General features: G+C 45.5%; 1 protein-coding gene across 8 annotated transcripts in view; it reads left to right on the plus strand.

The window, feature by feature from the left end:
* PCSK6 (proprotein convertase subtilisin/kexin type 6) overlaps positions 1-25,655 on the plus strand; it is a gene marked incomplete at its 5' end in the record, with an annotated part of 193,657 nt that overhangs the window by 136,370 nt on the left and 31,632 nt on the right. For all 8 annotated transcript variants that reach the window (XR_014242794.1, XR_014242795.1, XM_082386016.1 and 5 more), the window contains one exon: positions 1,510-1,646. Coding sequence is in view for 6 of the 8 variants with exons in the window: in XM_082386016.1 (XP_082242142.1) it covers positions 1,510-1,646 (137 nt within the window). The remainder of the gene's footprint in view (positions 1-1,509; positions 1,647-25,655) is intronic.

Below are 25,655 nucleotides of genomic sequence, written 5' to 3' on the forward strand. Positions count from 1 at the left end.
CAAGAATTTGTGTTTTAGGATCCAATCGCTTCTCGGCCTTTTGGCTAAGATCAAGTGCAGGATTGATTACCTTCTACTTTATTTCACATCTTGCTTAATTCAGAAGCTTTTTTCAGGTTTCCAGGTGTTTTTCGCTCCGAGTAAGCTGACGTCTTAAGTAACTCAGCCCTTGAAAGAGCTTGTCTTTGTTCTGTCCCCAGTGCCTTAGATTCAGTCTGGCATCGTGTGTGAAGATCAGCCTTGACCTTTGTGGTTTCTTAGAAGAAAGTAGAGGATTTCCCCTCCCCGCACTGTTGTCCATGCAAAGCACATTTCCTTGATAAACATTTTTGTACAATGGATGTTTGGAGAACCCCCAAGTGGGAATTGAATCTGACATCACACAAAACATATATCTGAATTTCTGATGAACAGTAAAGAGCCTCTACATTAAAAAATTGTTATTCCAAAATAGAGATAGAAAATTAGGCCGTGAAGGAACAGTCCAGAATTGTTCCTTCTACAGAGACTGAGGGGCCCTGGGTGCTGGAGAAGGAGGGTGTCCATGAGTTGCTCCCTGTTTCTGCCTGAACCAAGCGTGAGAAAATGGACCGGGGCCGAAGGTCCAACAGGAAGGACCTTCTTCCAGTCTGGAAGGACCGAGGGGGCTCTTGCACCTGCAGGGGACACGGGCCATGGGAGGAGCGCCCAGGGGTGCCTCCTGCCCACAGTGGAAAACCACCAGGCCTGTTGCGTTCCCTCCCCCAAATGCAGCTGTGGAAACCTGCTAAGCCCTGGAGATTAAGGGACAACATCTTTCCCACAAGTTTGAGTAGTTGTTCATTTTTTCTTACTTGTATCTTCTGGAGAAGAACCACAAGAGCTGGCTCTCAGACAAATGTGAAAGATTCCTTCGTTCCATAAACCAGCATTTTAGAAAGGCCTCCTTTGTGATGACCTTGTGGCTCTGGGGGAAGGATGGTGTGGCCCAGCCTCCATCCAGGAGCTGGGGGTCACGGGCTCTGTAGGATCCCTCCTGGGGTGGAACATGGGGGCGTTTGTTGGTGATGGAGAGAACCCAGGACAGGAGTCAAAATGCCCTTGAGGGCATTCCAGCTCAGCCAGTCACTGGAGGGGGGACCTGCAGAAGATCCCTACTCCCGGGGCCTCTCATCTGCAAATTAGGGTGGGGGGAGGAGCCCACCGCTGACCCAGCCCCTGCCTTATGCTGGCAGCACCTGTGCAGCCTGACTGCCTTCCTTTTAGAGTGTTTGGAGACCCAGTGAGGTCACGGAGGTGAAGGTGCCGTGCAGGGCTGTGCTGCACAGCCAGGGCCTGAAGGCATCAGCGTCTCCTGCACCTTCAGGCCAGCCACGGGCCAGCCCCCTTCTGCCCTGTGGGGGGGCACTTCAGCCAGCTCTGCAGTCACCTGGGCATAATTCCCAGGCAGGAGAGCCCTCGGTGGACTGGTCACCCCGGCCACCATCCCTTCGGGGACCCTGTGTTCTGACCCCACGTTTCCGATTGCAGGTTGCTGGATCATTCCAACGAAGGCTTTACAAACTGGGAGTTCATGACCGTGCACTGTTGGGGAGAGAAGGCCGAGGGGGAATGGACCCTGGAAATCCAGGACATGCCGTCCCAGGTCCGCAACCCAGAGAAACAAGGTCAGTGGGTCTTGGGAAAGTCCCAGCAACTTTTGTATTTCAATCCTTTTGTTAACTCTAGACTTTTATTCAACTACAGTACGTGGATCATTCTTTGTTGTTGTTTTTTCTTGGAGGTAAAATTTACATGATATAAATGTCACCGCTCAAATTGTTTTTAAGTGTACAATTCCATGGCTTTCAGTGCATTCACAATGTTGTGCAGCCGTCACCACGATCTAATTCCAGAACTTTGTCATCACGCCAGAGGGAAATCCCAATACCCATTAAACGGTCGCCCTCATCCCCCACCCCTCCCAGCCCTTAGCAACTCCTCAGCTATTTTCTATTTCTGGATTTGCCTCTTCTGGGCGTTTCATATGAATGGAATCATACAACACGTGACCTTTTGTGACTGGCTTCTTTCATTTAGCTTGATGTTTTCAAGGTTCGTCCGTACTGCAGCAGGTGTCAGTGCTTCTTTCCTTTATATGACTAAATACTCTCCCACATTTTGTTTATTCATTCATCAGTTGATGGACAGGTGGGTTGTTTCTACTTAATAGCTGTTATGAACGTCCATGTACAAGTTTCTGTGTGGACATGTGTTTTCAGTTCTTTTGGCTGTATACCTAGGAGTGTAATTGCTAGGTCATATGGTAACTGTGTTTAACTTTTTGAGGGACTGCCGAACTGTTTCACAGTGGCCAGACCATTTTACATTTCTGTCAGCAAGATATGAGGATTTTAATTTCTCTGCCAGCACTTTTTTTTAATTATAACCATCCTAGTGGATGAGAAGTGGTATCGCATTGTGGTTTTGATTTTCATTTCCCTTATGATTAGTGATGTTGACCATCTTTTCATGTGCTTCTTGGCATTTTATATCTTCTTTGGAGACATGTCTATTCAAGTCATTGGCCCACTTTTAAATTAGATTTTTTGTTTTTTTATTATTGAGTTATAATCATACAACAAGAGTTGAGTAAGAGTTCTTTAAATATTCTGGATACTAGACCCTTATCAGATAACATGATCTGCAAATTTTTTCTCCCATTATGTGGGTTTTTCTTTCACTTTATCGATAGTGCCCTTTGGTGCACAAAAGTTTTGGTTTTTTTAAATAATTTCATTTATTTATTTTTGGCTGCATTGGATCTTCATTGGCGCGCACCGACTTTCTCTAGTTGTGGCGAGTGGGAGCTACTCTTCATTGCAGTGCGCAGGCTTCTCATTGCGGTGGCTTCTCTTGTTGCAGAGCACCGGCTCTAGGCGTGCGGGCTTCAGTAGCTGTGGCTCGCAGGCTCTAGAGAGCAGACTCAGTAGTTGTGGCGCACAGGCTTAGTTGCTCCGTGGCATGTGGGATCTTCCCTGACCAGGGCTCAAACCCGTGTCCCCTTCATTGGCAGGAGGATTCTTAACCACTGCGCCACCAGGGAAGCCCAGGTTTTTTATTTTGATGAAATTCAGTTTATTTTTTCTAGTTTTGCTTTGCTTTTAACATCATATTTAAGAAACCATTGCCTAATCTGAGGCCACAAAGATTGAAACCTATGTTGTTGTTTTTTTAATTTACTTTATTTTATTTATTTATGTTTGGCTGCGTTGGGTCTTCATTGCTGCACGCGGGCTTTCTTTAGTTGCAGAGAGTGGGGGCTACTCTTTGTTGCGGTGTGTGGGCTTCTCATTGCGGTGGCTTCTTTTGTTGCAGAGCATAGGCTCTAGGCACTCCAGCTTCCGTAGTTGTGGTACACGGGCCTAGTTGCTCCGCGGCATGTGGGATCTTCGTGGACCAGGGCTCAAACCCATGTCCCCTGCATTGGCAGGCGGATTCTTAACCTCTGCACCACCAGGGAAGTCCCGAAACCTATGTTTTCTTCTAAGAGTTTTATAGTTTTAGCTCTATACGTTTAGGACTCGGATCCGTTTTTAATTACTTTTTGTATGTAGCATGAGGTAAGAGTCCACAAATTCATTCATTTGCATGTGGCTATCCTGTTGTCCCAGCACCATTTGTTGAAAAGACTATTCTTTCCCCAGTGAATGGTTTTGACACCTTGTCTAAAATCAATTGGCCATAAATGTATAAGCTTGTTTCTGGGCTCCCAGCTCTATTCCACTGGTCCATAGGTCTCTCCCTATGTCAGTAACACACTGTTTTGATTACTGAAGGTTTGTAGTAAGTTTTGAAATCAGGGATATATGGGTCCTCTGACTTTTTCTTTTTCAAAATTGGTTTGGCTATTCGCGGTCCCTTGCAATTCCATATGAATTATAGGATCAGCTTGTTAATTTCTGGAAAAAGCGTAGTTGGAATTTTGGTAGAGATTTTGATGAATCTGTGGGTCAACTTGGAGAGTATCGCTGTCTTAACATCATGAAGTTTTCCCATCCATGGACACAGATGTCTTTCCATTTATTTAGGGCTTCTTTCAGTAGTATTTTGTAGTTTTCAGTCTACTTCCTTGGTTATATTTGTTCCTAAGTAGTTTATTCTTCTTGATGCTATTGTAAATGGAATGGTTTTTTAAATGTTTTCAGATTGTTTACTTCTCTGATAATTTTTGCTCCCTTTCATAACTCTTAGCTAATAATCGTCTGTTTAACCGATCTTTATTAAATGCCTGCTACTGGCCAGGCGTCGATCTAGGTGACAGGGTACATACACCAGGAAGGAAAAGCAGGTAACGGTGATGTCTTGTCCTGTAGTCACCACCGAGGTGCTGAGCTCTACCAAAGTCCCTCTGTCGGGTTCCTGGTGGAGTGCGGGGACTGTTCTCCAGTCTGGCTTGTCTGTGGAACAGTTTTACCCAAGCTTTGTTTTCTCTGATCAGCTGTTCCCTGCGGCCTTCTCTGCAGACATGCTCTTCTTTTTGATGACCCTAAACCCTTCCTCTGCCCTGGTTCTTTTCTGATTCTCTGTAAAACAGTTTCACGGATTTTTTTTTTTTAATAGGGGAGGAGAGAGGAGCGTTGACTTGCTTTATGCAAAAAAATTGACTTTAAGTGATCAAGTCATCTCCGAGGTCCTCCATGCGCCCCCCAAATCACTTTCTTTCTGCCTTTAAAATAATCACTATTATGCAATACATTAGTGGAACAAATTCTGAAAATACAAAAACTTAAAATTTTAAATCACTTGAAATTGACGTCTTTTAAAACTAGACGCTCCTCAAGTAGTCCTTTAAAAGCCCCAGAGTGCATCAGCCCTATTAAAGGTCAAGGGTCAGGCCGATGCGTCCCCTGCGCCACGGGCAGAGGCAGAGTCCCCGCGCCAGCCGGCACCACACTGGCCACTCGCGCAGGGGAGCAGCAAAGGCTGTGCATCCACACGCCGCAGCCAGCCTGCCTGTTGGAAGCGCGGGATGAGCCTCGTGGGTGTCCATGTTTCTCAGCACTTAGTAAGTCCAGGCTCCTCTCTGGACCTCAGCATCCTCAGCTGGGACATGGAGCCGAGCTGGATCTCTCCTGGCCGTGGCCTGTGTGGTACGTCCACATCCTGGGAGGGGCCTCGCTGGCCTGGATGGCTCCTCCGCGCTCTCTGGCCTGTCCAGATCCCGCTCCTCTTCCAGACCCAGCTCCAGACAGCCTACTGTGGGGCTGGGTGGGAGCGGAGCAGGCAGACGCCTAGGAGACCCCGGGCCTCCTCGTCTAGCGCTCCCCCTGGGGTTTTGTCGACACGCAGGTGGTGATGCAGTGTGCCCGGTGGTGCCCGAGACGCGGCAAGGCCGGACTGCGCCGAGCTTTGTGGGCTGTCGTCAGGATTGATGTTGGTGGGACGCCCTGGAGAGATTGTGAGCAGAGGAGAGAGATGGTCTGAACCACAATGTGGACAGGGTCACTCTGACAGCTGGATCAGAGTGACTGAGTGGGGAGAGGGCAGAGGCGGTAGGGGGCAGTTAGGAGGCTATCACAGTGTGAGGTGAAGGTGACCCTGACTGGGGCTGGGGGGCAGCAGTGGAGGTATTGAAAGCAGCTGGTTCCTAAAGTAGAGTCAAGAGGACATGCTGACAGATCTGATGTGGGTTCCGAGAGGAGAGGGGGCCCTGAGGACTCCGGAGGTTTGTCCTGTGCGTCGGGAGAAGGCAGAGCAATTTCCTAGATCTGGGACATCGCGGGGGAGTGGGTGCTGGGGGAAGGATCAGGAGCTCAGTTTGAAGGTGTCTGTGACATATCCAGGTAGAGAAGTGGACCTGGAGGTCGGGTGCACACATTTCAGTGCTGTGAGCAAATGGCGTGTCTTGAAAGCCACGCGTGTGGACGGGCTCCCCCAGGGGTGAGTGAGGTGACCCTGTGCCTGCAGGATGTGGGCGCCGGAAGGGAATCTGTTTCCGTAATGATTCCACACGGGTGCACGTGCCGAGCTGGGGGCTGCTTCGGTGCAGCGCGCGGAATTGCGTGCCGTGCACCTCCCCGCCACCCCATCCTGCCCATCCGCTCCCCGCCTCTGGCCTGCACCGCACGCGCTGGCTCTGCCCTTGTCCTGCTAACATTTGCTCTCTGGAGTCTGGTCCTCCGGCGGCTGCTGTGTCCCCAGTGCCTCCTGCTGCATGGCTGGTAATGGACGCAGAAGATGTTTGGTGAACGGACGAGGACAGGGGTGATCACCCCGTGACCGACGCTCTGCCTGCTGCAGAGGACACAGGCTTAGCGGAGCGGGGGACAACCCCGAATTAAGTCCTGAAACAGGCCGTCTCCCTCCCTGAGTGTGGGTGGCGTCTGGGCCTGGGCCGGTTGAGACCGGCGCAGAATACACACCCCCTGGTACCTTCTAGCTCTGACCTTCTGTGACCTGCTGGACTCTGGGGGGCGGGGACCCTTCCTTCAGTGCTGTCGTAGAGGGTCTCCTTGCTCCTACAGCGGCCCCTGGGGTGGGTTCATTTGTCTGAGCTCCACCCTGTAGAAACACCATTCCTGAGGCAGCCTTGTGGAAACTGGTAGCCAGTGGCTGTTGACAAACCACACGCCCTGCTTCCCGGGCAGGACGAGGTTGGGCTCCCCGTCTCGGCCGCCCGTCCAGCCACCCGCTCAGCCGTTCAGGCACTACCTAGCACCTCCCCCCAGAGTGCAGCCGAAGTCTGCGTTGGCTCCATCGGCGTCTCTGCACGTAGATGGGGGCGGGAGGGAGAGGGTAAGGACTGTGGCAACCAGACCCTGAACCGTGCAGCTCAGTCTGGTGGGACCTCAGCCTGCGAAGGTGACACAGAAGACTAGGGTTTCCCCCTGACGCAGACCCCGAAGCCCAGTAGAAATGCAGGCCTTCGAGATGCTGTTGGTGCCGAGGCTGTGATGGGTCCCAGTGGGCATGTCGTTCCCTCCCTGGTTGTCAGCTCAAGGTGGCCTGTAGGTACCGGGTCTCCGTTGGCCTCGGTGCCAGGAATAAAGCAACAACACACGGTCACTGCCCTCAGAAAGCACGGCCCCTGTCCTTCCTCTGCAGTGATTCCAAGAATGGGTCCTGGGGTGCGGGGCTGCGTCTCTGTTCATTTCAGTCCCCCTCAAATCTCTGCATCGTAATTGCTTAAAAAAAAGAAAGCCAATTCAGTTCCAGTGGTATGCTGGGTGAGAGTGCTCTAAAATCTGAGATAAGACCCGGGGCTTACTGAGTAACTAAGTTGTCTGAATGACACGCTCCTTCAAGCAGTACTCACCTCCTGTCACACTGAGCCTCGTTTATGTTGTTAGTTTTAAAACTCTTTTTTTTACGACTGAGGAGCAGATTACTCATTCGTTTTTCTCTTCAGTTCCTGGGCCAAGGAGACGGTGTGTCTTCTCCTGGGATTACGCTCCTCCGGAGGCAAGTTAGGGATGGGACTGAGTACAAATCCTGCTTCACAGCCAGGTTGCCTTTGCAAGTGGTGTTTCAATCATTCCCATCCATGTTCAGTGCACCTTTATTGAAATCTAATCAGTTCCAACTTGGGGCTACTAGGACCTTGCCTTGCCGCTCGCTGGGGGAGCAGGGCTGGGCTCAGGTGTGGTGGGGAGGGCACCCCAGAGGCAGGTAGGCTGGCCGAACCCCCTCCCCCAACACCTCCCCCACAGGCCACACCACCACCACATAGAGAGAGGCCAGGCCCAGCACCGCAAGCCGCCGACAGCACCGTCAGAGCAGAGCAGGGGTCCCATCCTGCAGAACATCTCTCAGGGAAGAGTGGCTGCATTTTACAAAGTTTCCATCTCGAATGCTCTAGCTTTTCAGTTTGGGCACTGAATGCAGAAAGTTCCAATTCTTTGGGAAACGTGTGCTTCATTCTGCATCTGCCTGGGGCAGGCCTGGGGTCGGCTCCTGGTGCCCCTGCTTTCCTGAATCGCTGTTGTCGTTGTAAGGGCTGCTATAGCAGAGTGTCGTAGACTGGGGTGTTTATCAACAACAGGCATGTCTCTCTCACAGTCTGGAGGCTGGAAGCCCAAGATCAGGGGCCAGCGTGGTCGGGTTCTGGTGGGGGCCTCTTCCAGGTTGCAGACGGCCACCTTCTCCTTGTGTCCTCACAGGGCAGAGGGAGAGTTCGCTAGCGCTCTGGGATCTCTTTCGTGAGGGCACTAATCTCATTCCTGAGGAGCCCCCCTCATGACCTAATCACCTCCCAAAGGCTGGGGGTCGGATTTCAGCATATGAATTTGGGAGGGATGCAAACTCATACATAACGACATCTGGCCCCAGTGCTGGGCCCCTTCCCCTTTAAGATGAGGATGGACAAACTTTCCTCAGGGGGTCACTCGGACGTGATGACCCGGGCCCAGTAATTGAGGGGCGGGACCTCCCCATCCGCCCTCCTCACCTCGAGCTCATGTTGGTGATCACACCTGGGGCACAAGGCAAAGCCTGTACGCCTGCCGGCGTCAGGCCAGCCTCCCGGCCCAGGTGTGCACACTGCTCCGCATCTGGGTGCGGGGAGGCCCCCAGCACCGCTGTGACCTGGGGCTCCTGCAGGCACCCCTGCACATGCGTGAGGCTGTGGGTCCTCCCTGCTTGGCTGGGATCGGCCCAGCTTTGAGCAGCACCGGGATGTCCTCCCTTGGTCTTCTCACTCATTCACACACTTACCTGCTACGCGCTGAGTCCACTGGGCAGGCACAGGGCTGAAACATGCTTCTTCCTCCCTCCCCTATGCACCCCCGAGCACCCTGCTCGGCGCCCCACATGGAGACTTTGCTGGGGCTGTGGTTTCTCTCTGTGCAGGGCCTGCACTTCCCCTGCGAGGGGGAGTCAGGAGCCATCGATGTTTAAATGGGAAGCATAATCAAGCATCCTTCCAATCCTCTTTCTGTGATCAGCACCAGATAGCTTATTTAATGGCCCCAACAGGAGTTAGTCTTACGTACTTGGCATTCACATCGTAATAAATAGACTTTCTGAGACAATTGATGGCATTTAAAAAAATCCTGTTGTTCTCCTGAACTCAGGGAATTCACTTTTTCTCCTCAATTAAAATTTCTTTTTTTCTCTTATCTTCCCTCTGTTTCCAAAAGAGCAGCAACCCACATGTGCCAGGTTTCTCTTGGTTTCCATAGCATTTCCAGACTCTCATTGAAGGAACGTGAGGAATATGATGATAATGAGTGCTTATGTATTTTCCATTAGGCACTGGGTGTTATCTCATTGCTAGAAGTCCATATAGAATCAGGGCATCTTAAACAGAGTCCTAGCCGACAAGGAATTAAGGTTTATGAAAATAAAAACGTCTTATTGCTAGCGATACACACCATAGTATTTACAAGTGAAATGTTAGTGATGTCTAGGATTAGCTTTAGAACACTCCAGGGGTGTAGGATGGGAAAGTGGAGGATGGGGAGGGCATGAACAGACGAAGTAGGATGGGCCAAATTTCCATGATTGTTGGGACGTTGGGAATTCATTGTACTATTTTCTCTGTTTTGTGTTTATTTGAAAATTCACATCATGAAAAGTTTTTTAAAATACATGTATGGGGAACATCTCTTCCAAAGTGGTCAGAAGGAAAAACTATTATGCAGATTGGGCTTGCACAATTAAATAAAATAAAGATGTAGGTGCTTTAGAGCAAATACACCTCAATTCTCCACAAGTGTGAAAAAAAAAAATGTTCAGTACGCCACTGAAGAACTAGTTTCTTTGGACTTTCTTACTCTCAGACAGTCAGTCTAAAATCTATGAAGGAATAAGGCAGGGTCCCAAACTCTGTGTGTGCAAGTGCGTAAGTGTGTATGTGCCTGCACGTATGGGAGTGGGTATCGTATGTGTGTATATGTGTGCCCATAGGTAAGTTATCTGTATACATGTGGGTATGTACGTGCGTGTGTGTGCATTCACCTATGTGTGTGCGCGTGCATGTGTGGGTGTGGTGGGTATGCACGTGTGTGTGTGTGTGTGTTTGCTTGTTTCTAAAGAACCAGCACAGCCTAGCAGTTGAGCCCTGGAGCTGGCCTGCTCAGCGGACCCCTGTCCTGCATCTCACCAGCAGTGGCCCTGGACGGGTCACTCCTCCCACTGAGCCTCGAGGCCTCCTCTGCATAGGGTTGTTGGGAGGATTAAATGAAGCGGCACATGTGAGGTGCTCAGTGTTATGAAGCTTACTCCTCATAGCAATTACTGTGTGTTTTTATCCTCCTTCTGTGGGAGAGGAAGCTGGTTCAAGCCCCACGTAGAGCCTGACGGAGCTCACCTAGCGTAAGGGCGCAGCCTGGAGTCAGGTGTGCTTCTGCACAGACAGGCCCGGCCCACTCCATCCCCCCACCCCCGCCGGTGGGTGAGTCCCCACGCACCCACCCAAGGTGCACCCGGCAGGCACCCTCCGTGGATGTTTTCCTCTTTAGCCCTGTGGCCAGTGCTTTTCACGTGTCTGGCTTTAGGATATTTGTAGTTGGGTTTTTTACTTTAAAGTGTTGCAATTAGAAGATAAAAATCAAATGAAATAACAAAGACTGACAGTTGCCTGGTACCAGGAGCATCTGCTGTGCGTGAGGGTCAGGGATCCTAGGAAGCCCTTCTCCTGAGAGGCTGCCTCACCTGGCCTGAGGCTCCAGGGAGCATTTGACTTCTGAGACCTCACTATGATTGACAGGTGTGGGCATGGTCCTTTATTTTTTTAACCCACCAGAGCTCTTGAAACACAATAGGCACTTAGGATAGATAGTTATCAATCTTTAAGGATTTTTCCTATACACTCTGTGCCTGGCTTCAGTATCATTGATTAATCCATTCTTAGCAAATCTACCATTTTATAACACTCCCAGCAAATATCACCATGAAATTAAGGGATGTGGGGAGCTCGACTGAATGATTATAAAGTTCTCTGGAAGAGTGAGACTAGGGAGAGAAATTCTGAAAGAATTAAATGCAGATATTTAACATATTTTTAAACTATAATAACTATTGGTGCCAGAATAGACAGATGAGTCAAGGGGACCAGAATAGATAGTCCACAAATAGAGTGGTGTAGACACACTAAGTGTAACATTTCAATCTGGCGGGGAAAGAATAAAGCGTTGAATAAAAGATATTGACAATTGGCTCACCATTTGGAAAGGAAATCATTATCTTGGTAGATTTATACCCATAAAATTAGAAACTTCTGTTTGGCAAAAAATACCATAATATTAAAATTAGAAAAATATTTATAAAATATTTTGTACAAACTTGAGTCATTTGCAGATGGTCTTTTTCACTTCTCCGTAGCCCAAGGACTCAAACTTTCTCTGTGAAGGGCTTTCTGGTCTCTGTGACAACAACAACTCTGCCATTTTAGTGCAAAAACAACCACAGAAAATATGTAAATGAAGAGCCTACTGTATTCTAACAGAGCTTTACAAAAACAGGCTGTGGCTGTAGCCTGTTTACATGTTGCGGTTGAATTGAGTACGTGCTCTGTTACTTGGTGATGAAGAGGCCTGTTTATTTGGGTATTTTTTGAGGCATCCCATCCAGGCCCCATTTTCCCACACATGGAACCATATTGTCCCATGTGACGGTAAGTGTTTAACAACTTACCAGTGCTCTGGGGGGAAATTATGTATGTCTATATATCACATATGTTTATTATAAACTACTGACACAAAGTACGTGTAGAACAAGATTTACAAATAAAAATAAAATATGCACTCTTCATACTGTAAATTCCATGTAGCCCATCGATACTCAGAGAATGCTTTCATTAATTTTCACCAGGGACTTCCCTGGAAGTACAGTGGTTAAGACTCTGTGCTTCCACTGCAGGGGGCACAGGTTCAAGAACTAAGGGAACTAAGATCCCACATGCCACGAGGTGTGGCATGCATGCATCAATCAATCAATCAATAAAATTTTCACCAAACTCTCTTATCCATGGCCAACCTATGGATGTAGTTGATGAGCAGCTGTCTTTGCGACATAAATATAGTTCTGAACTTCATTCATTTGTCAACAACACAAGCAACTTTTTTGCTGAATTGGATAATACTTTTCAAAAACTGAAAGAATATTTTCATAATTTTTTATGCCACTCCCAGTGTAATGACTATAAACACAACACACTTTTAAGTTTAATCTGTTATTAATATTATCTCTGTCACTTTCAGTCTAGAAAATCAACAATAAATGAAGTCCTTATTTGTTGCATTTGTCCATTTCCACGTATAAATTCTCCCACCATGACCAATTTCAAGCTACCAAGGTGTTGACTCTGAAGATAGAGTTGGAAGGAGACGCACAGGCCACCAGTAGAGAGTATTTCCATCATGTAGACAGAATAGATGTAAATAATGCCCAGAGTATAGGAAATGACAAGATAAAGTAATTAGGAAGTGGTGATTTCTGAATATTTGTTACCTTTGTTCTCAATATAATTTAATCATAATTTTATGTAGTTTAATTTTTAATAATAGTTATGTTAAGAACCCACTCACAACAGTCTTGAAAGTGTTAACAGTCAGCTGTATTAAGTCAATGTGAGCTGGCCCAGCACACCCCTGCATATTGGCAATTGTATAGGTAGAGGACTTTCTTTCTTTTTTTTTTTAATTTATTTTATTAAAATATAGTTCATGTACAATGTTGTGTTAATTTCTGCTGTACAGCAAAGTGATTCAGACACCCACTCCATCCCTCCGTGACCCGCTTCCCCCCTTGGCAACCACAAGTCTGTTCTCTATGTCTGTGAGTCTGTTTCTGTTTCATAGATAAGTTCATTTGTGTCATATTTTAGATTCCACATATAAGTGAGATCATATGGTATTTGTCTCTCTTTCTGACTTACTCCATTTAGTGAGATAATCTCTAGGTCCATCCATGTTGCTGCAAATGGCATTATTTCATTCTTTTTTATAGCTGAGTAATATTCCATCATACATATGTACCACATCTTCTTTATCCATTCAAGCATCAAGGGACATTTAGGTTGTTTCCATGTCTTGGCTGTTGTGAATAGTGCTGCTATGAACATAGGGGTGCATGTATCTTTTCGAATTGCAGTTTTGTCTGGGTATATGCCCAGGAGTGGGATTGCTGGGTAATATGGTAGTTCTATTTTTAGTTTTTGAGGAACCTCCATACTGTTTTCCATAGTGGCTGCACCAATTTACATTCCCACTAACAGTGTAGGAGGGTTCCTTTTTCTCCACACCCTCTCCAGCATTTGTAGACTTTTTAATAATGACCATTCCGACTGGTGTGAGGTAGTACCTCACTGTAGTTTTGATTTGCATTTCTCTAATAATTAGTGATGTTGAGCATCTTTTCATGTGCCTGTTGGCCATCTGTACGTCTTCTTTGGAGAAATGTCTGTTTAGGTCTTCTCCCCTTTTTTGATTGGGTTATTTGTTTTTTTGTTATTGAGTTGTATGAGCTGCTTGTATATTTTGGAAATTAAGCCCTTGTCGGTTGCATCATTTTCAAATATTTTCTCCCAGTCTGTAGGTTGTCTTTTTGTTTTGTTTATGGTTTCCTTTGCCGTGCAAAAGCCCTTGTGAGTTTGATTAGGTCCCATTTGTTTGTTTTTACTTTCATTTCTATTGCCTTGGGAGACTCACCTAAGAAAACATTGGTCCAATTTATGTCAGAGAACGTTTTGCCTATGTTCTCTTCTAGGAGTTTTATGGTGTCATGTCTAATATTTAAGACTTTAAGCCATTTTGAGTTTATTTTTGTGTATGGTGGGAGGGTGTGTTCTAACTTCATTGATTTGCATGCATCCAGCTTTCCCAACACCACTTGCTGTGGAGACTTTCTTTTCCCCATTGTATAATCTTGCCTCCTTTGTCAAAGATTAATTGACCGTAGGTGTGTGGGTTTATTTCTTGGTGCTCTATTCTGTTCTGTTGATCCATATGTCTGTTTTTGTGCCAGTACCATGCAGTTTTGATTACTATAGCTTTGTAGTATTGTCTAAGGTCTGGGAGAGTTGTTCCTCCTGCTTTGTTCTTCTTTCTCAGGATTGCTTTGGAAATTCTGGGTCTTTTATGGTTCCATATAAATTTTAGGATTATTTGTTCTAGTTCTGTGAAAAATGTCATGGATAATTTGATAGGGATAGCATTAACTCTGTAGATTGCTTTGGATAGTATGGCCGTTTTAACATTGTTAATTCTTCCAATCCAAGAACATGGGATATATTTCCATTTCTTTGAATCATCTTAAATTTCTTTTATTAATGTTTTATAGTTCTCAGCATATAATTCTTTCACCTCCTTGGTCAGGTTTATTCCCAAGTATTTTATTTTTTTGACGCAATTTTAAAAGAGATTTTTTTTTTTTAACGTTCCCTCTCTATTTCATTGTTAGTGTAAAAAAACGCAACCGATTTCTGTATGTTAATCTTGTATCCTGCTACCTTGCTGAATTCGTTTATCAGTTTTAGTAGTTTTGTGTGTAGTCTTTAGGGTTTTCTATATATAATATCATGTCATCTGCATATAATGACAATTTTACCTCTTTAGGTAAAGGCCTTTTTTTGGGATGAGTATACTTTAAGGTGGATACATTCAATTGTGACCGAGACTCAGACCTTACAAAGTGCTCTGCCCCCAACCCCAAAACTCCTTTTTATCCCAGTAGCCAGCCCTCCTGAGCAGAGCCTTGGTCCCTCCCCAAGGACCAGACAGCACAATCAGGGGCTCTTATTTCATTGGTTTATTTCTTTCCAAGACCCACTTGGAGGAGTAAGGTCTAATCGCCATTGGTTTAACTGCTTATTTACGAAATCAAACTACTTTTTTTTTTCTTTACTAAATCTTGCTAATCAGTAAACAGTCATCATTTGAATTCTCAATATGCTAAAAAGTCATTTTTCCAAGGGGGATAATTAAGACAGTATTTGGTATAAAAAATTCCATACACAGGCAGACACCTTCTTCATCTCAAATCCCATGGTTAGATGATTGCAAACAGAGGTTTATACCATTATAGCCTTAACGTGTAAGGAATCACTAAGAAGTCTCACAGATCGCTAAGAAATATGTGAAGCATCCCAGTAGAAAAATAGGCAAAGAGCTTGAAAGAGCAATTCATGAAGAAAAATGACAACCAGTAAACAAAAGCTATTTAATCTTTGCAGTAATGGAAGAAAGTACAAATGAAAACAGAGACAGGAAGGTAAATATCAGGATAACAAGCAAACAAGCGGAAGTTCCGGGGATTACAAAACAAAGCCGAGAATGTGCCTGGCATTCTGCAGGTAGGGCCACAGCATGACCTGGTATAGAGAGCCTGAATATAGGCGTAAAAAGGCCTGGGTCCCAGTTCCAGCTCCACCAACTACTGCCTAGGAGACCTTGTGAGTGATAATAACTCCCTCGTGGACATGTTTGGGCACCTAATGGGAATGAATATTTCCAGCATGACCTGGCACGGGATGGGTTGTCATGGAAGCTCAGTCCCTTTTCCCCCTCTTCTCACATATATAGGTTCTAACCACAGCCTTTGGGAACTGGTCCATTTTCCCTCCGGGAAAGCTCCAGCCCAGAGGGAACAGGTGGAGACCTGCCTCCACACCTTTGAAGAAGATTAAACTGGCTGTGATTCTGGAGAGCCCAGGAATTTGGAAACAACAGAATCCAGGGGTGCTGTGCTGAGGACATGCTGGGTTGCCATCCAGCCAATTCTTTCAAGTTTGGAGCTCAGCAGGTCCATTTCTATCCTTTCTTCTTCTTAAGCAACATTTTTTTCCAAACAAAAGAAGCAAAAATTTGCTCACAGCTTGGTTTTGAAACTGCTGTGAGCAGATAATACGCGGCGAACTGCCCTGGCCCTGAGTGGCTCTGTGTGCATGCAGTGAGTCCCGGGGCAGAGCCATGTAAGATGTTCCCACACGCCTTGGCTTTCTTTGGAGCTGGCCCAGAGCACCTGACTCCACCGGCTCCCTTCCGTGGAATCCCATCTTTGGGTTTCTCCTTCCCCCAAACCTGAAAGGTGAAGCCGGGGCAAGATCAAAGAGGTCCAGGCAGCATTTGGTGTGTTTGCCAAAACGTGCGGAGTAAAGCTGCAGGGGCCCAGGCGAGTTACGAAGCTGGAACCTGCGCCCCATTCACGCTGACCTGACTGAGAGGAGGCAGAGTCTGTGAGAAGCGGGTGGCCAGAGGGAGACCAGGCTCCGCAGAGCCCGGAGTCAGGCGCAGCATTCAGGCCTGGGGACCCTGCGTGGGGTGAGCCCAGAGCAGAGCCTGGCAGGTGTGATCTGAGTTCCTGCCAGGCCACTTTCTGGCCTGGTTCTGGAACCTGGTTCTGGAACCTGGTTCTGGAACCTCCCTTCCTGCACACATGTGACGCGAATAATAGTATCTGCATCACAGGCCTGGATGAGATTCAAATGTAGATTTTATATGAACAGATACTTGGTGAGGAATTTTGAGGTTTTAGGGTTATGAGCTGAAACATCTAAAGCAGTGACTGATAACTCTCAGTGTTACGCTCTCTCTTCTGTGTCACGTTCTGCATTTCTGCCTTAGCAAGCTACGACGCTCCCTTGAATGGAAGGGAAGGGACCAAAGAAAGCTCAGGGAAGTCATTCTTTTCGAACTTTACTCGTGGTAGTTCATGCCTTCTGCATTGAATCCTGTGTGTTGATTACACTTTACTCCCTACATCTCAAACCGCACCCGCCGTGTTCTCCCCAGGTTGCCTCAGTCCCGCTGCCTTGGGGCCTCACCTCTTGCCCAGTGGAGAGGTCTGGCCTCACGTCAGCTCCCCCAGCCTCCACCGAGGTGAAGGCTCAGCTAGGGCACAGCTGCCTTGTTCCCACACAGGTAGGAGCTGTGTTGGCCATAGGGGGCCAATCAAACCCAAGAGGACGTGAGGAGGCTGTAACTTTTCCTCTCCACTTCCAAGTGACATGTGAAATCCAGGCTTCCCAGTGTCGACTGAAAAAAAAATGCACAACCTAAAAGTTGAGAGTTATGTTTTATTTGGCTGGCAAAGCTGAGGACTTAAGCCTGGGACATAGCCTCGCAGATAGTTCTGAGGGACTGCTCAGAAGAGGCAAGGGGGAAGCCAGGATGTAGAGGAGTTTTTGCAACGAAGTAGTCAAAACATCAGAAGACTATTGTTAATTAAAGAAAACCAGGGACTTCCCTGGCAGTCCAGTGGCTAAGACTTCGCCTTCCAATGCAGGGGGTGCAGGTTCGATCCCTGGCCAGGGAGCTAAGATCCCACATGCCTCGAGCCAAAAAAACAAAACATAAAACAGAAGCAATATTGTAAAAAATTCAATAAAGACTTTAAAAATAGTCCACATCCCAAAAAAAAAATCTTTAAAAGAAAACCAGACATCTCAAGTTAAGGAATTTAGTGCTATTCTGTGTATAGAAAGATGCAAGATCCTGGGCTCCCTGAAGTCATTCCTTTGATATGCACCTCAGCTATCTGGGGCCAGTATCCTGCTTTTCTCCATCCTGAGTCCCCTTAGGGTGCACCGTTGTGGGGGGCCGCAGTGGCTGAGGGTGGCAGTGGGCAGCCCGTTTGTCTCCATCTGAGTTTCCTCAGGGCTCACGTCAGGGTGGCTGTAATGTCATGGCTTGATGGCTGCAACATCCTTTGTTCACTGATAGGGCAGGTGATATTTTAGTTCACACCAGCATCTAGCCACGTGGAGGGGCAGGTAACACACCTGGGAGTGCACGGGAGGTTTGCCCAGAGAGAGCTGAGAGAAAGGCCTACATCCTTCCCACATGCCCCACAAGGCCCATTTGGAAGACCTCCCCTGGCCTAGCAACCTGCTGCTTTGGTGTGAAGTTGCAGCCAGCTTGGTACTAGTTTCCCCCTTCCCGGCCGCCCCTCCTCTGCACTCCTGTTGCCCCAGGACTGCACCTCCCGGTGAAGCCTCAGCCCCTGGGCTTTGCCACAGTGCTTGCTCTCTAGAGAATGTTGCCTAAAGCATGTGGTCAGTGGCAGACTAAGTGTGCACTTCAGTAATCCCCGTGAACTACTGCGAGGGGTGGGTCATCACGGGCATCCCATTAGAACTGGTTGGGTGTGATTCTGCACTACAGGAAGTGCAGGATGTGGTCTCTCCTCTCTCCCCGGCGCTCAGCCCTTGGAACGTGGCTATAATGAGCAGGTGTTGGATGATGGAGGGAATGAAGGTACCCGCAGCCCTGAACCTTGTTTAAATCAAGAGCTCATATAATTTGAATCAACTGTTTTCAGCTATGCACACTCAGTAACCCGTTTAATAATCAGTTAAAAGAGGTAGAAATTAGTCTTTCCGGTGTGACTGTTCTTTCCCTTTTTTCATCATAAAACGTTCCATGGTTTCTTGTGTTGACTTTAAAAAATGCACAACGTGAGACCTGCGAGTTAAGTTGTATTTGGGGCAAAATGAGGACTGCAGCCCAGGAGACAGTGTTTCCGATAACTCTGAGAAACTGCTCCGACGGGGTGAGGGGGGAGCCAAGATACATAGGAATTTTGCAATAAAGAGCAGGTAATTGGGAAAGTCAAAAAATTATTGTTAAATAAAGAAAGCCAGATATCTCAAGTTAAGGAATTTAGCGCTTGTCTATGTATGGGAAGATGCAAGAGTCTGGGCTCACTGAAATCGTTCCTTTGATGTGCACCTCAGCTATCTGGGGCCAATATCCTGTATTTTCACATCCTGAGTTTCCTTAGGGCTCACAGCAGGGAGTGGCTGCAGTCTGATGGCTGCTAGATGGCAAGTATCCTTTTCAGCCCTGAGCTTCCTCAGGGCTCACTGACTCACGTTGGAGGGCTGCAGTCGTTGATGACTCTGACATCCTGTGTTTATTGATATGGCAGGAAATATTCCATTTATAAATATACCATTTATCACTTGATTTCTGTTCAGTAGCTCTTTCATACACTTCCTCCTCCTGAGAGCATAGCTGTTCTCATTTTCTTGCTGGTGTTATTGACCACGGTTGAATTGACATCTGCTTTGAGCTAGACTTCACTTCCAAAAGAAGAATGGAGATTTTGCAATCTGTGTTTGATGGCTCAATTTATCTCATACTGGCAGCTTAGATTTCAAGCATGTGCCTTCTGTGCTGGCTTCCAAGTTTGTCACTAAACTCTCATTTCTGGAAAGTGTGATTATGGAGAATCGCTCCCGCTTCCTGGAAAGAACTGAGGACTCCGGGAGGTTTCCAGGCACCATACACACGGTTGTCCAAAAGTTCCATTTGCTTCGAAAGGACTCAGTGTTTCAGTTGGTCTCGTTGCCTCCCTTCTGCTCTTTCAGGGGACTGTTATAGTGGTGCTGTTGCCCAAAGTCTCCTAGTTCAGGAGAAAAGGAAGCGTGACACCCTGCTTGTTCAGGTGCACGTACGTGAGTTGTGGCTTTGTTCATCACCCTATGTCTCGCCTGATCGTGGATGTAACAAAGAGATGAGTTTCTTCTTTAATATTTCATTTTTGCAAATAAAATACAAAATGTTGATGAAGATGAAAAATAAAATGTATGGAAAGAGGAAGAGCTCTCCTGAAACCCCTTCCTCAGGTTCTCCACTGTTGCATCAGGTACAAAGGTACACCTGCACTGGTCAGCATTCTGGCAGCCAGATACCCCCCCACCCCCTGCGCCAAGAATATGTAAGTGCATTTAATGTTTGAACATTTGACTTTGTTATTTTCAGAAGCACATCATGTTCAATATGTCTATATTTCCACTTGGTGTTTTTTCGTCTTGACGTTTTACTGCGTTCCAACCGTGCTGCGTACATAACTTTGTATTTCTTTCTGTTACTTGCATATCAAGCGCTTTTTCATGTCATTTTATATCCTTTGTGAGCAGCATTTTATGTATTTTTATAATACTTCGCCAAGTAGAAATACCATCATTTATTTAGGCATTCCTCTATCGTTGGGACGCGTAGATTGTTTTCTGGAGTTTTTGCTATTATAAACAACAGCTTAGTGCAGAAAGCTTTCTCCTAAATTTAAAATTATTTCCTTGGGATCGTTCACCAGAAGTAAAATTACTAGGATAAATAAGCGGTGGAAACCACAAATATACCTGCGCTGGATACATTTTACTAATTTGCTTTTCAAAATGGTTGAACCAACATACAACTTCATCAGGCACAAGTAGGCACTCACTTGCCAGCTCTCGAGGAGATAAATGATATCTTTCCTTAATTTGCGTTGTGATAATTACTAAGGAGGGTGAACACTTTTCCAAATGTTTGTGTACAAAGTGTGTGTGTGTGTTTTTAATTGCCCTTTCTCTTTTTGTCCAGAGAATAGTCAGTATTGTTATTAAGCTAATAGGTACTCCATGTAAAATACAAATGTAATAACCCTTTCCGGGTCATAGCTCCTATAAATATTTTTTCTGGTCTGTTATTTGACTTATATATATTTTTAAGATAATCTTAAATTTCTTTTCCAGAATTTCGATAATTCTTTTTTTATTCCCAGTTTGTGATTTGATCTTTTTCAGAATCTGTTTGATTTGGGGTTTTTTTTTTAGTATAAGGTAAATATTTTTCATAAATTGCTAACGAATTACCCCAAAACAAAGACAAAATTGAAATGTTAAGAGATGTTGTGGGCTTCTGCATCTGGCAACAGAAAGACCCAAGAACAGGACAACTAGCAAAACAACTAAAATATACAAAACAAGTTGTGAAAATAAGTCCAGGCGTATTGATAGTTTCAATAAAGGTAAATAGATTGCTTCATTTAGAAGACAAAGATTGTCAGATTAGATTTTTTACATGTGTCTGCTGTTGTGCCGGGTGTATTTGATTTACCAACCAGACCCCTGTGCACTCCTGTCTGCCCCACTCTGTCTGAGGCTGGTCTATCCACAGACTCTCTGCCTGTGGCTGGTGGTGGAATTCAGCCAGGGGGAAACTCCAGCAGGAGAATGGAAGGAGGAAGGAGATGTTTCTTTCAAAGTTATTTATCCCTCCAGCACCCCTCGGGGTCACAGACCCACCCTCCCCTTGCTGGTAGACTATTGTACACTTATGGGCTAAACACCCCTTCTGTTTCTAGCCCCGGGGAACTCCATCGTCCCTTGTGGCTGTGTTTTGCTCTGCTGACACCTCTGTAAACAGTCTCTTTATTAAAGCCTTATTGGATTATCCTAGTTTAATTATGCTGCCTTCTTCCTGCTAAGACAGACTGATGGAACTATATGTAAGAACAATATCTAAAGTATAAGAAAACTGCAAAGTTAAAAATAAAGTGGATGGGAAAAGATAGGCCAAGCAAATGCTAACAAAGAAAGCTGATGTAGTTACGTTAACATCAGACAAACAGAAATGTTATGGCGAAAAGCAATCCCAAAGCTGAAGAGGGTCACTGCACGTTGATAAAAGATTTGGTTCAATTCTAACGTGGCCTCGAAATACATAATGCAAAAATTTGTTAAAACTCCAAAGAGAAAAAGACAGACTCACACACAAGGTGGGAGATTTAGCATACCTCAAATATATTTGATAGACAAAATAACAAAAATCAGTAGAAAGAGAAGATTTGAACTTCACAGTTGACAATTTAGGTCTAACCAATGGACCTACACCCAACAACCAAAGAATACACTCGCCTTTCAATCACAGGTGGATTATTCATGAAAATTGGCCACGTAGTAGGCCATTTGGCAAACTTCAGAGTATTTCCAAGGATTGGTAGTATATAAGCCCTGTCCTCTGAGATTACAGGTAAGAAATCAAAACTTAAAAGATAACTAGAAAAAGCCCATACATTTGATAGTTAAAAAATACTTCTAAACAACTCATGTGTCAAAGGAAAATAATCATAATTTAATAGGGAGGGACTTCCCTGGTGGCACAGTGGCTAAGAATCCACCTGCCAATGCAGGGGACACAGGTTCGAGCCCTGGTCTGGGAAGATCCCACATGCCACGGAGCAACTAAGCCCATGTGCCACAACTACTGAGCCTGCGCTCTAGAGCCCACGAGCCACAACTGCTGAGCCCATGTGCCACAACTACTGAAGCCCATGCGCCTAGAGCCTGTGCTCCACAACAAGAGAAGCGACCACAATGAGAAGCCCGTGCACCACAATGAAGAGTATCCCCCGCCTGCTGAAACTACAGAAGGCCCGTGTGCAGCAACAAACACCCAACACAGCCAAAAATAAATAAATTAAATAAATAAATTTATTTTAAAAAAAGGATAATAATTTAATAGGGTATCTTTGGAACTGGATGATAATAAAAATACTGCATATCCAAACAGGTAATGCAGGTGAAGTAGAGATGAGAGAGGAATGTATGTTCCCAACTGCATGTGTTAGAAAAGAAGAAGGGCTAAAGATTGATGGTAGGTGCTTTGTGTCCACCTAGAGGGGTGGGATAGGGAGGGTGGGAGGGAGATGCAATAGGGAGGAGATATGGAGATGTATGTATATGTATAGCTGATTCACTTTGTTATACAGCAGAAACTAACACAATATTGTAAAGCAATTATACTCCAATAAAGATGTTAAAAAAAAAAAATTGATGGTAGAAAATGACCAGCAACATAAACTCAAAGACAGCAGAAAAAAGGAATTTTTAAACTAGCAGAAATCAATGAAATAGAAAACAAACGTACATAGAGAGAATTGACAAAAGCCCTGAGTTGGCCCTTTGAAGACACTAATAAAATTGATAAACCTCTGGGAAGACTGGTCAAGGAAAAACCTGAGAATGTAGTTGACCCTTGGACAGCACAGGTTTGAACTGTGAAGGCCCACTTAGATGCAGATTTTTTTTTTTTTTTTTTTCAGTAAATAAGAACTACAGTCCAACGCAGTCTGTGGTTGGTTGAATCTGCAGATGCAGGGCTGGCTGTAAAGTTATACATGGGGGTTGGCACCCCAGACCCCTGTGTTGTTCAAGGGTCATCTGTATATAATTTCACGAATGAAAAAGAAGAATGTTACTATAGATCCTGTATACATCAAAGTTATTATAAGAAGATATTATAAACAACTTTGTGACCAAAAAAATGAAATGTTAAGTGAAATGACCAAAAATAATGTAACAGCAAAATTGACACAAGAAGAAACAAAAAATTGTGTGATTAAAGAAATTGATTCTATAATTTAAAAGAAAACTCAGGGCTGGACAGATGCACTGGCAGATTCTCCTAAACATTTAAATGGAAGAAATGTAATGTCAATATTCCTCAGACTCTTCCAGAAGGTAGAAAAAGAGGGAAAAAGAGTCCCCAGTTAATTTGATGAAGCCTGAGTATCCTTGATACCAACTCCCAACAGCCCACTATGAGAATGGAGACTTTTCAGCCAGTGTCACTTGGGAACGTAAATAGGAAAATCCCAAGTTCAATATTAACAAACTAAATCCAACAGTATTTTTAAAAAGTTCCTCTTTTCCTGTCTTTTTTTGGATTAAATATGTTTGAATATTCCATCTTATTTCCTTTAGGATTTTTAGCCTATTTTGTGATTGTCGCAGTAGACTTGGAGTTAATACTCCTCCCCACTTTCTGCTGTAGTTGTGTGCTATATGTTACTTCTATACACATTACAAACTCCATCTTGCAGGGATATTTTTGCTTTAAAGACAGTCGTTGTCTTTTAAAGAAATTAAGAGAAAAAATAAAGCTACTCTTATATTTACCTACATGGTCACCATTTCTGGTACTCTGTACTTTCCTGTAGATCCAGATTTTCATCTGTGACCATTTTCCTTCTGCCTGAAGAACTTCCTTCACCATTTCTTATCATGCTGGTCTGCTGGCCATGAATTTGCTCTGCTTGGATTTATTCCAAAATATCTTTATTTCAACCCATTTTCAGTTTGTTTTTAAAAATAGGTTTATTTATTGACACACTGATTTTGACTCTGCTTAGAGGAAGTCATTGCGATGGTGCTGTGACTCCACCCATTTTTTTAAATTAATTTATTTTTGGCTGCGTTGGGTCTTTGTTGCTGCGTGTGGGCTTTCTCAAGTTGTGGTGAGCGAGGGCTACTCTTTGTTGTGGTGCGCGGGCTTCTCATTGTGGTGACTTCTCCTGTTGCAGAGCACAGGCTCTAGGCGCACGGGCTTCAGTAGTTGGGGCATGTGGGCTCAATATTTGTGGCTCGCGGGCTCTAGAGCGCAGGCTCAGTAGTTGTGGTGCACGGGCTTAGTTGCTCCACGGCATGTGGGATCTTCCCAGACCAGGGCTCGAACCCGTGTCCCCTGCATTGGTGGGTGGATTCTTAACCACTGCACCACCAGGGAAGTCCTCCACCCATTTTTGAATGGCTATTTTCTCTAGATATAGAATTCTAGGTTGGCAGTATTTTTTATTTGTTTATTTATTTTTGGCTGCATTGGGTCTTTGTTGCTGCACACGGGCTTTCTCTAGTTGTGGCAGGCAGGGACTACTCTTTGTTGTGGTGCATAGGTTTCTCATTGTGGTGGCTTCTCTTGTTGCAGAGCACGGGCTCTAGGCGCACGGGCTTCAGTAGTTGTGGCTCGTGGGCTCTAGAGTGCAGGCTCAGTAGTTGTGGCACATGTGGGCTCTAGAGCGCAGGCTCAGTAGTTGAGGCACACGGGCTTAGTCGCTCCACGGCATGTGGGATCTTCCTGGACCAGGGCTCGAACCCGTGTCCCGTGCATTGGCAGGCAGATTCTTGACCACTGCGCCACCAGAGAAGCCCTATTTTTTTTTTTTTCATTTCAGCACTTTAAAGATATTACATTTTCTTCTTATCTCCATTGTTTCTGATAGGAAGTGCTTGCATTTACTATGAAAACAAGCGTTTACATCTAAGCTATCTGGCGTGCAAGGATAACATTTCCTTTCTCATTTTGTTCAGGCTAGCAAGTTTGCCGAATACAAAATCAATAAACAAAAAGTGCATTTTCACATTTCAGCATGCAGAACTTCTAATCATTCTAAGTGCCTCACTGCTAAATATAGAAGGACCTCCACACATTCGAGAAGATTATGCAACATTAAAACAGACGCAAACCCTGAAGAGAATAAACTTAGAGGTAAGAGCGAATTCAGGCAGGAAAAGCAAACAAATAAAAGCACAACAACAACAACAACAAAACTTCAAAAAAACTGTAGTTGGTGTTACAAGACAGAAAACCAAGTAGGGAAAAGGCCAGTTCTTCTTCCCTCCTGTGTTTCTCTCCTGTGTGTCTCCTTTATTGTTAACACAGAACTCTTCACTTCCAGTACTTCTAGTCACCAAATGTGTGGGGTTTTCCCCCCACAGCAAACAATTCTCTGCAGCACCATCTGGGTGTCCTCCGATGCAACTCAGTTCTGGCACCGCCTACCCGGGGACAGAGTCAGGCCCCACAGGCTAAGGGCTCAGTCCCGCAAGACTGTCCGCCGCACACATACACACACACACTTTGGACACCCGTTGTAAGCCTGGGTTATCACCTGTGCTTTTGACCGACTGCCCTGGAGATCTAAAGACCCCCTCCTTGGGTTCAGTTAATTTGCTAGAGCTGCTCACAAAACTCAGGGAAACAGTTGCTTACATTTACCAGTTTATTAAAGGCTATGATAAAAGGGTACAGATGAACAGCCAGAGGAAGAGATACACAGGGTCTGTGAGGGTCCCTAGTGCAGGAGCCTCTGTCCTTGTGGAGTTGGGATGCATCACCCTGCTGGGTTGATGTCTTCACCCACCTAGCAGC

This window comes from Balaenoptera borealis (genome assembly GCF_965194805.1).
Source record: "Balaenoptera borealis genome assembly, chromosome: 3".
Lineage (NCBI taxonomy): Eukaryota > Metazoa > Chordata > Mammalia > Artiodactyla > Balaenopteridae > Balaenoptera > Balaenoptera borealis.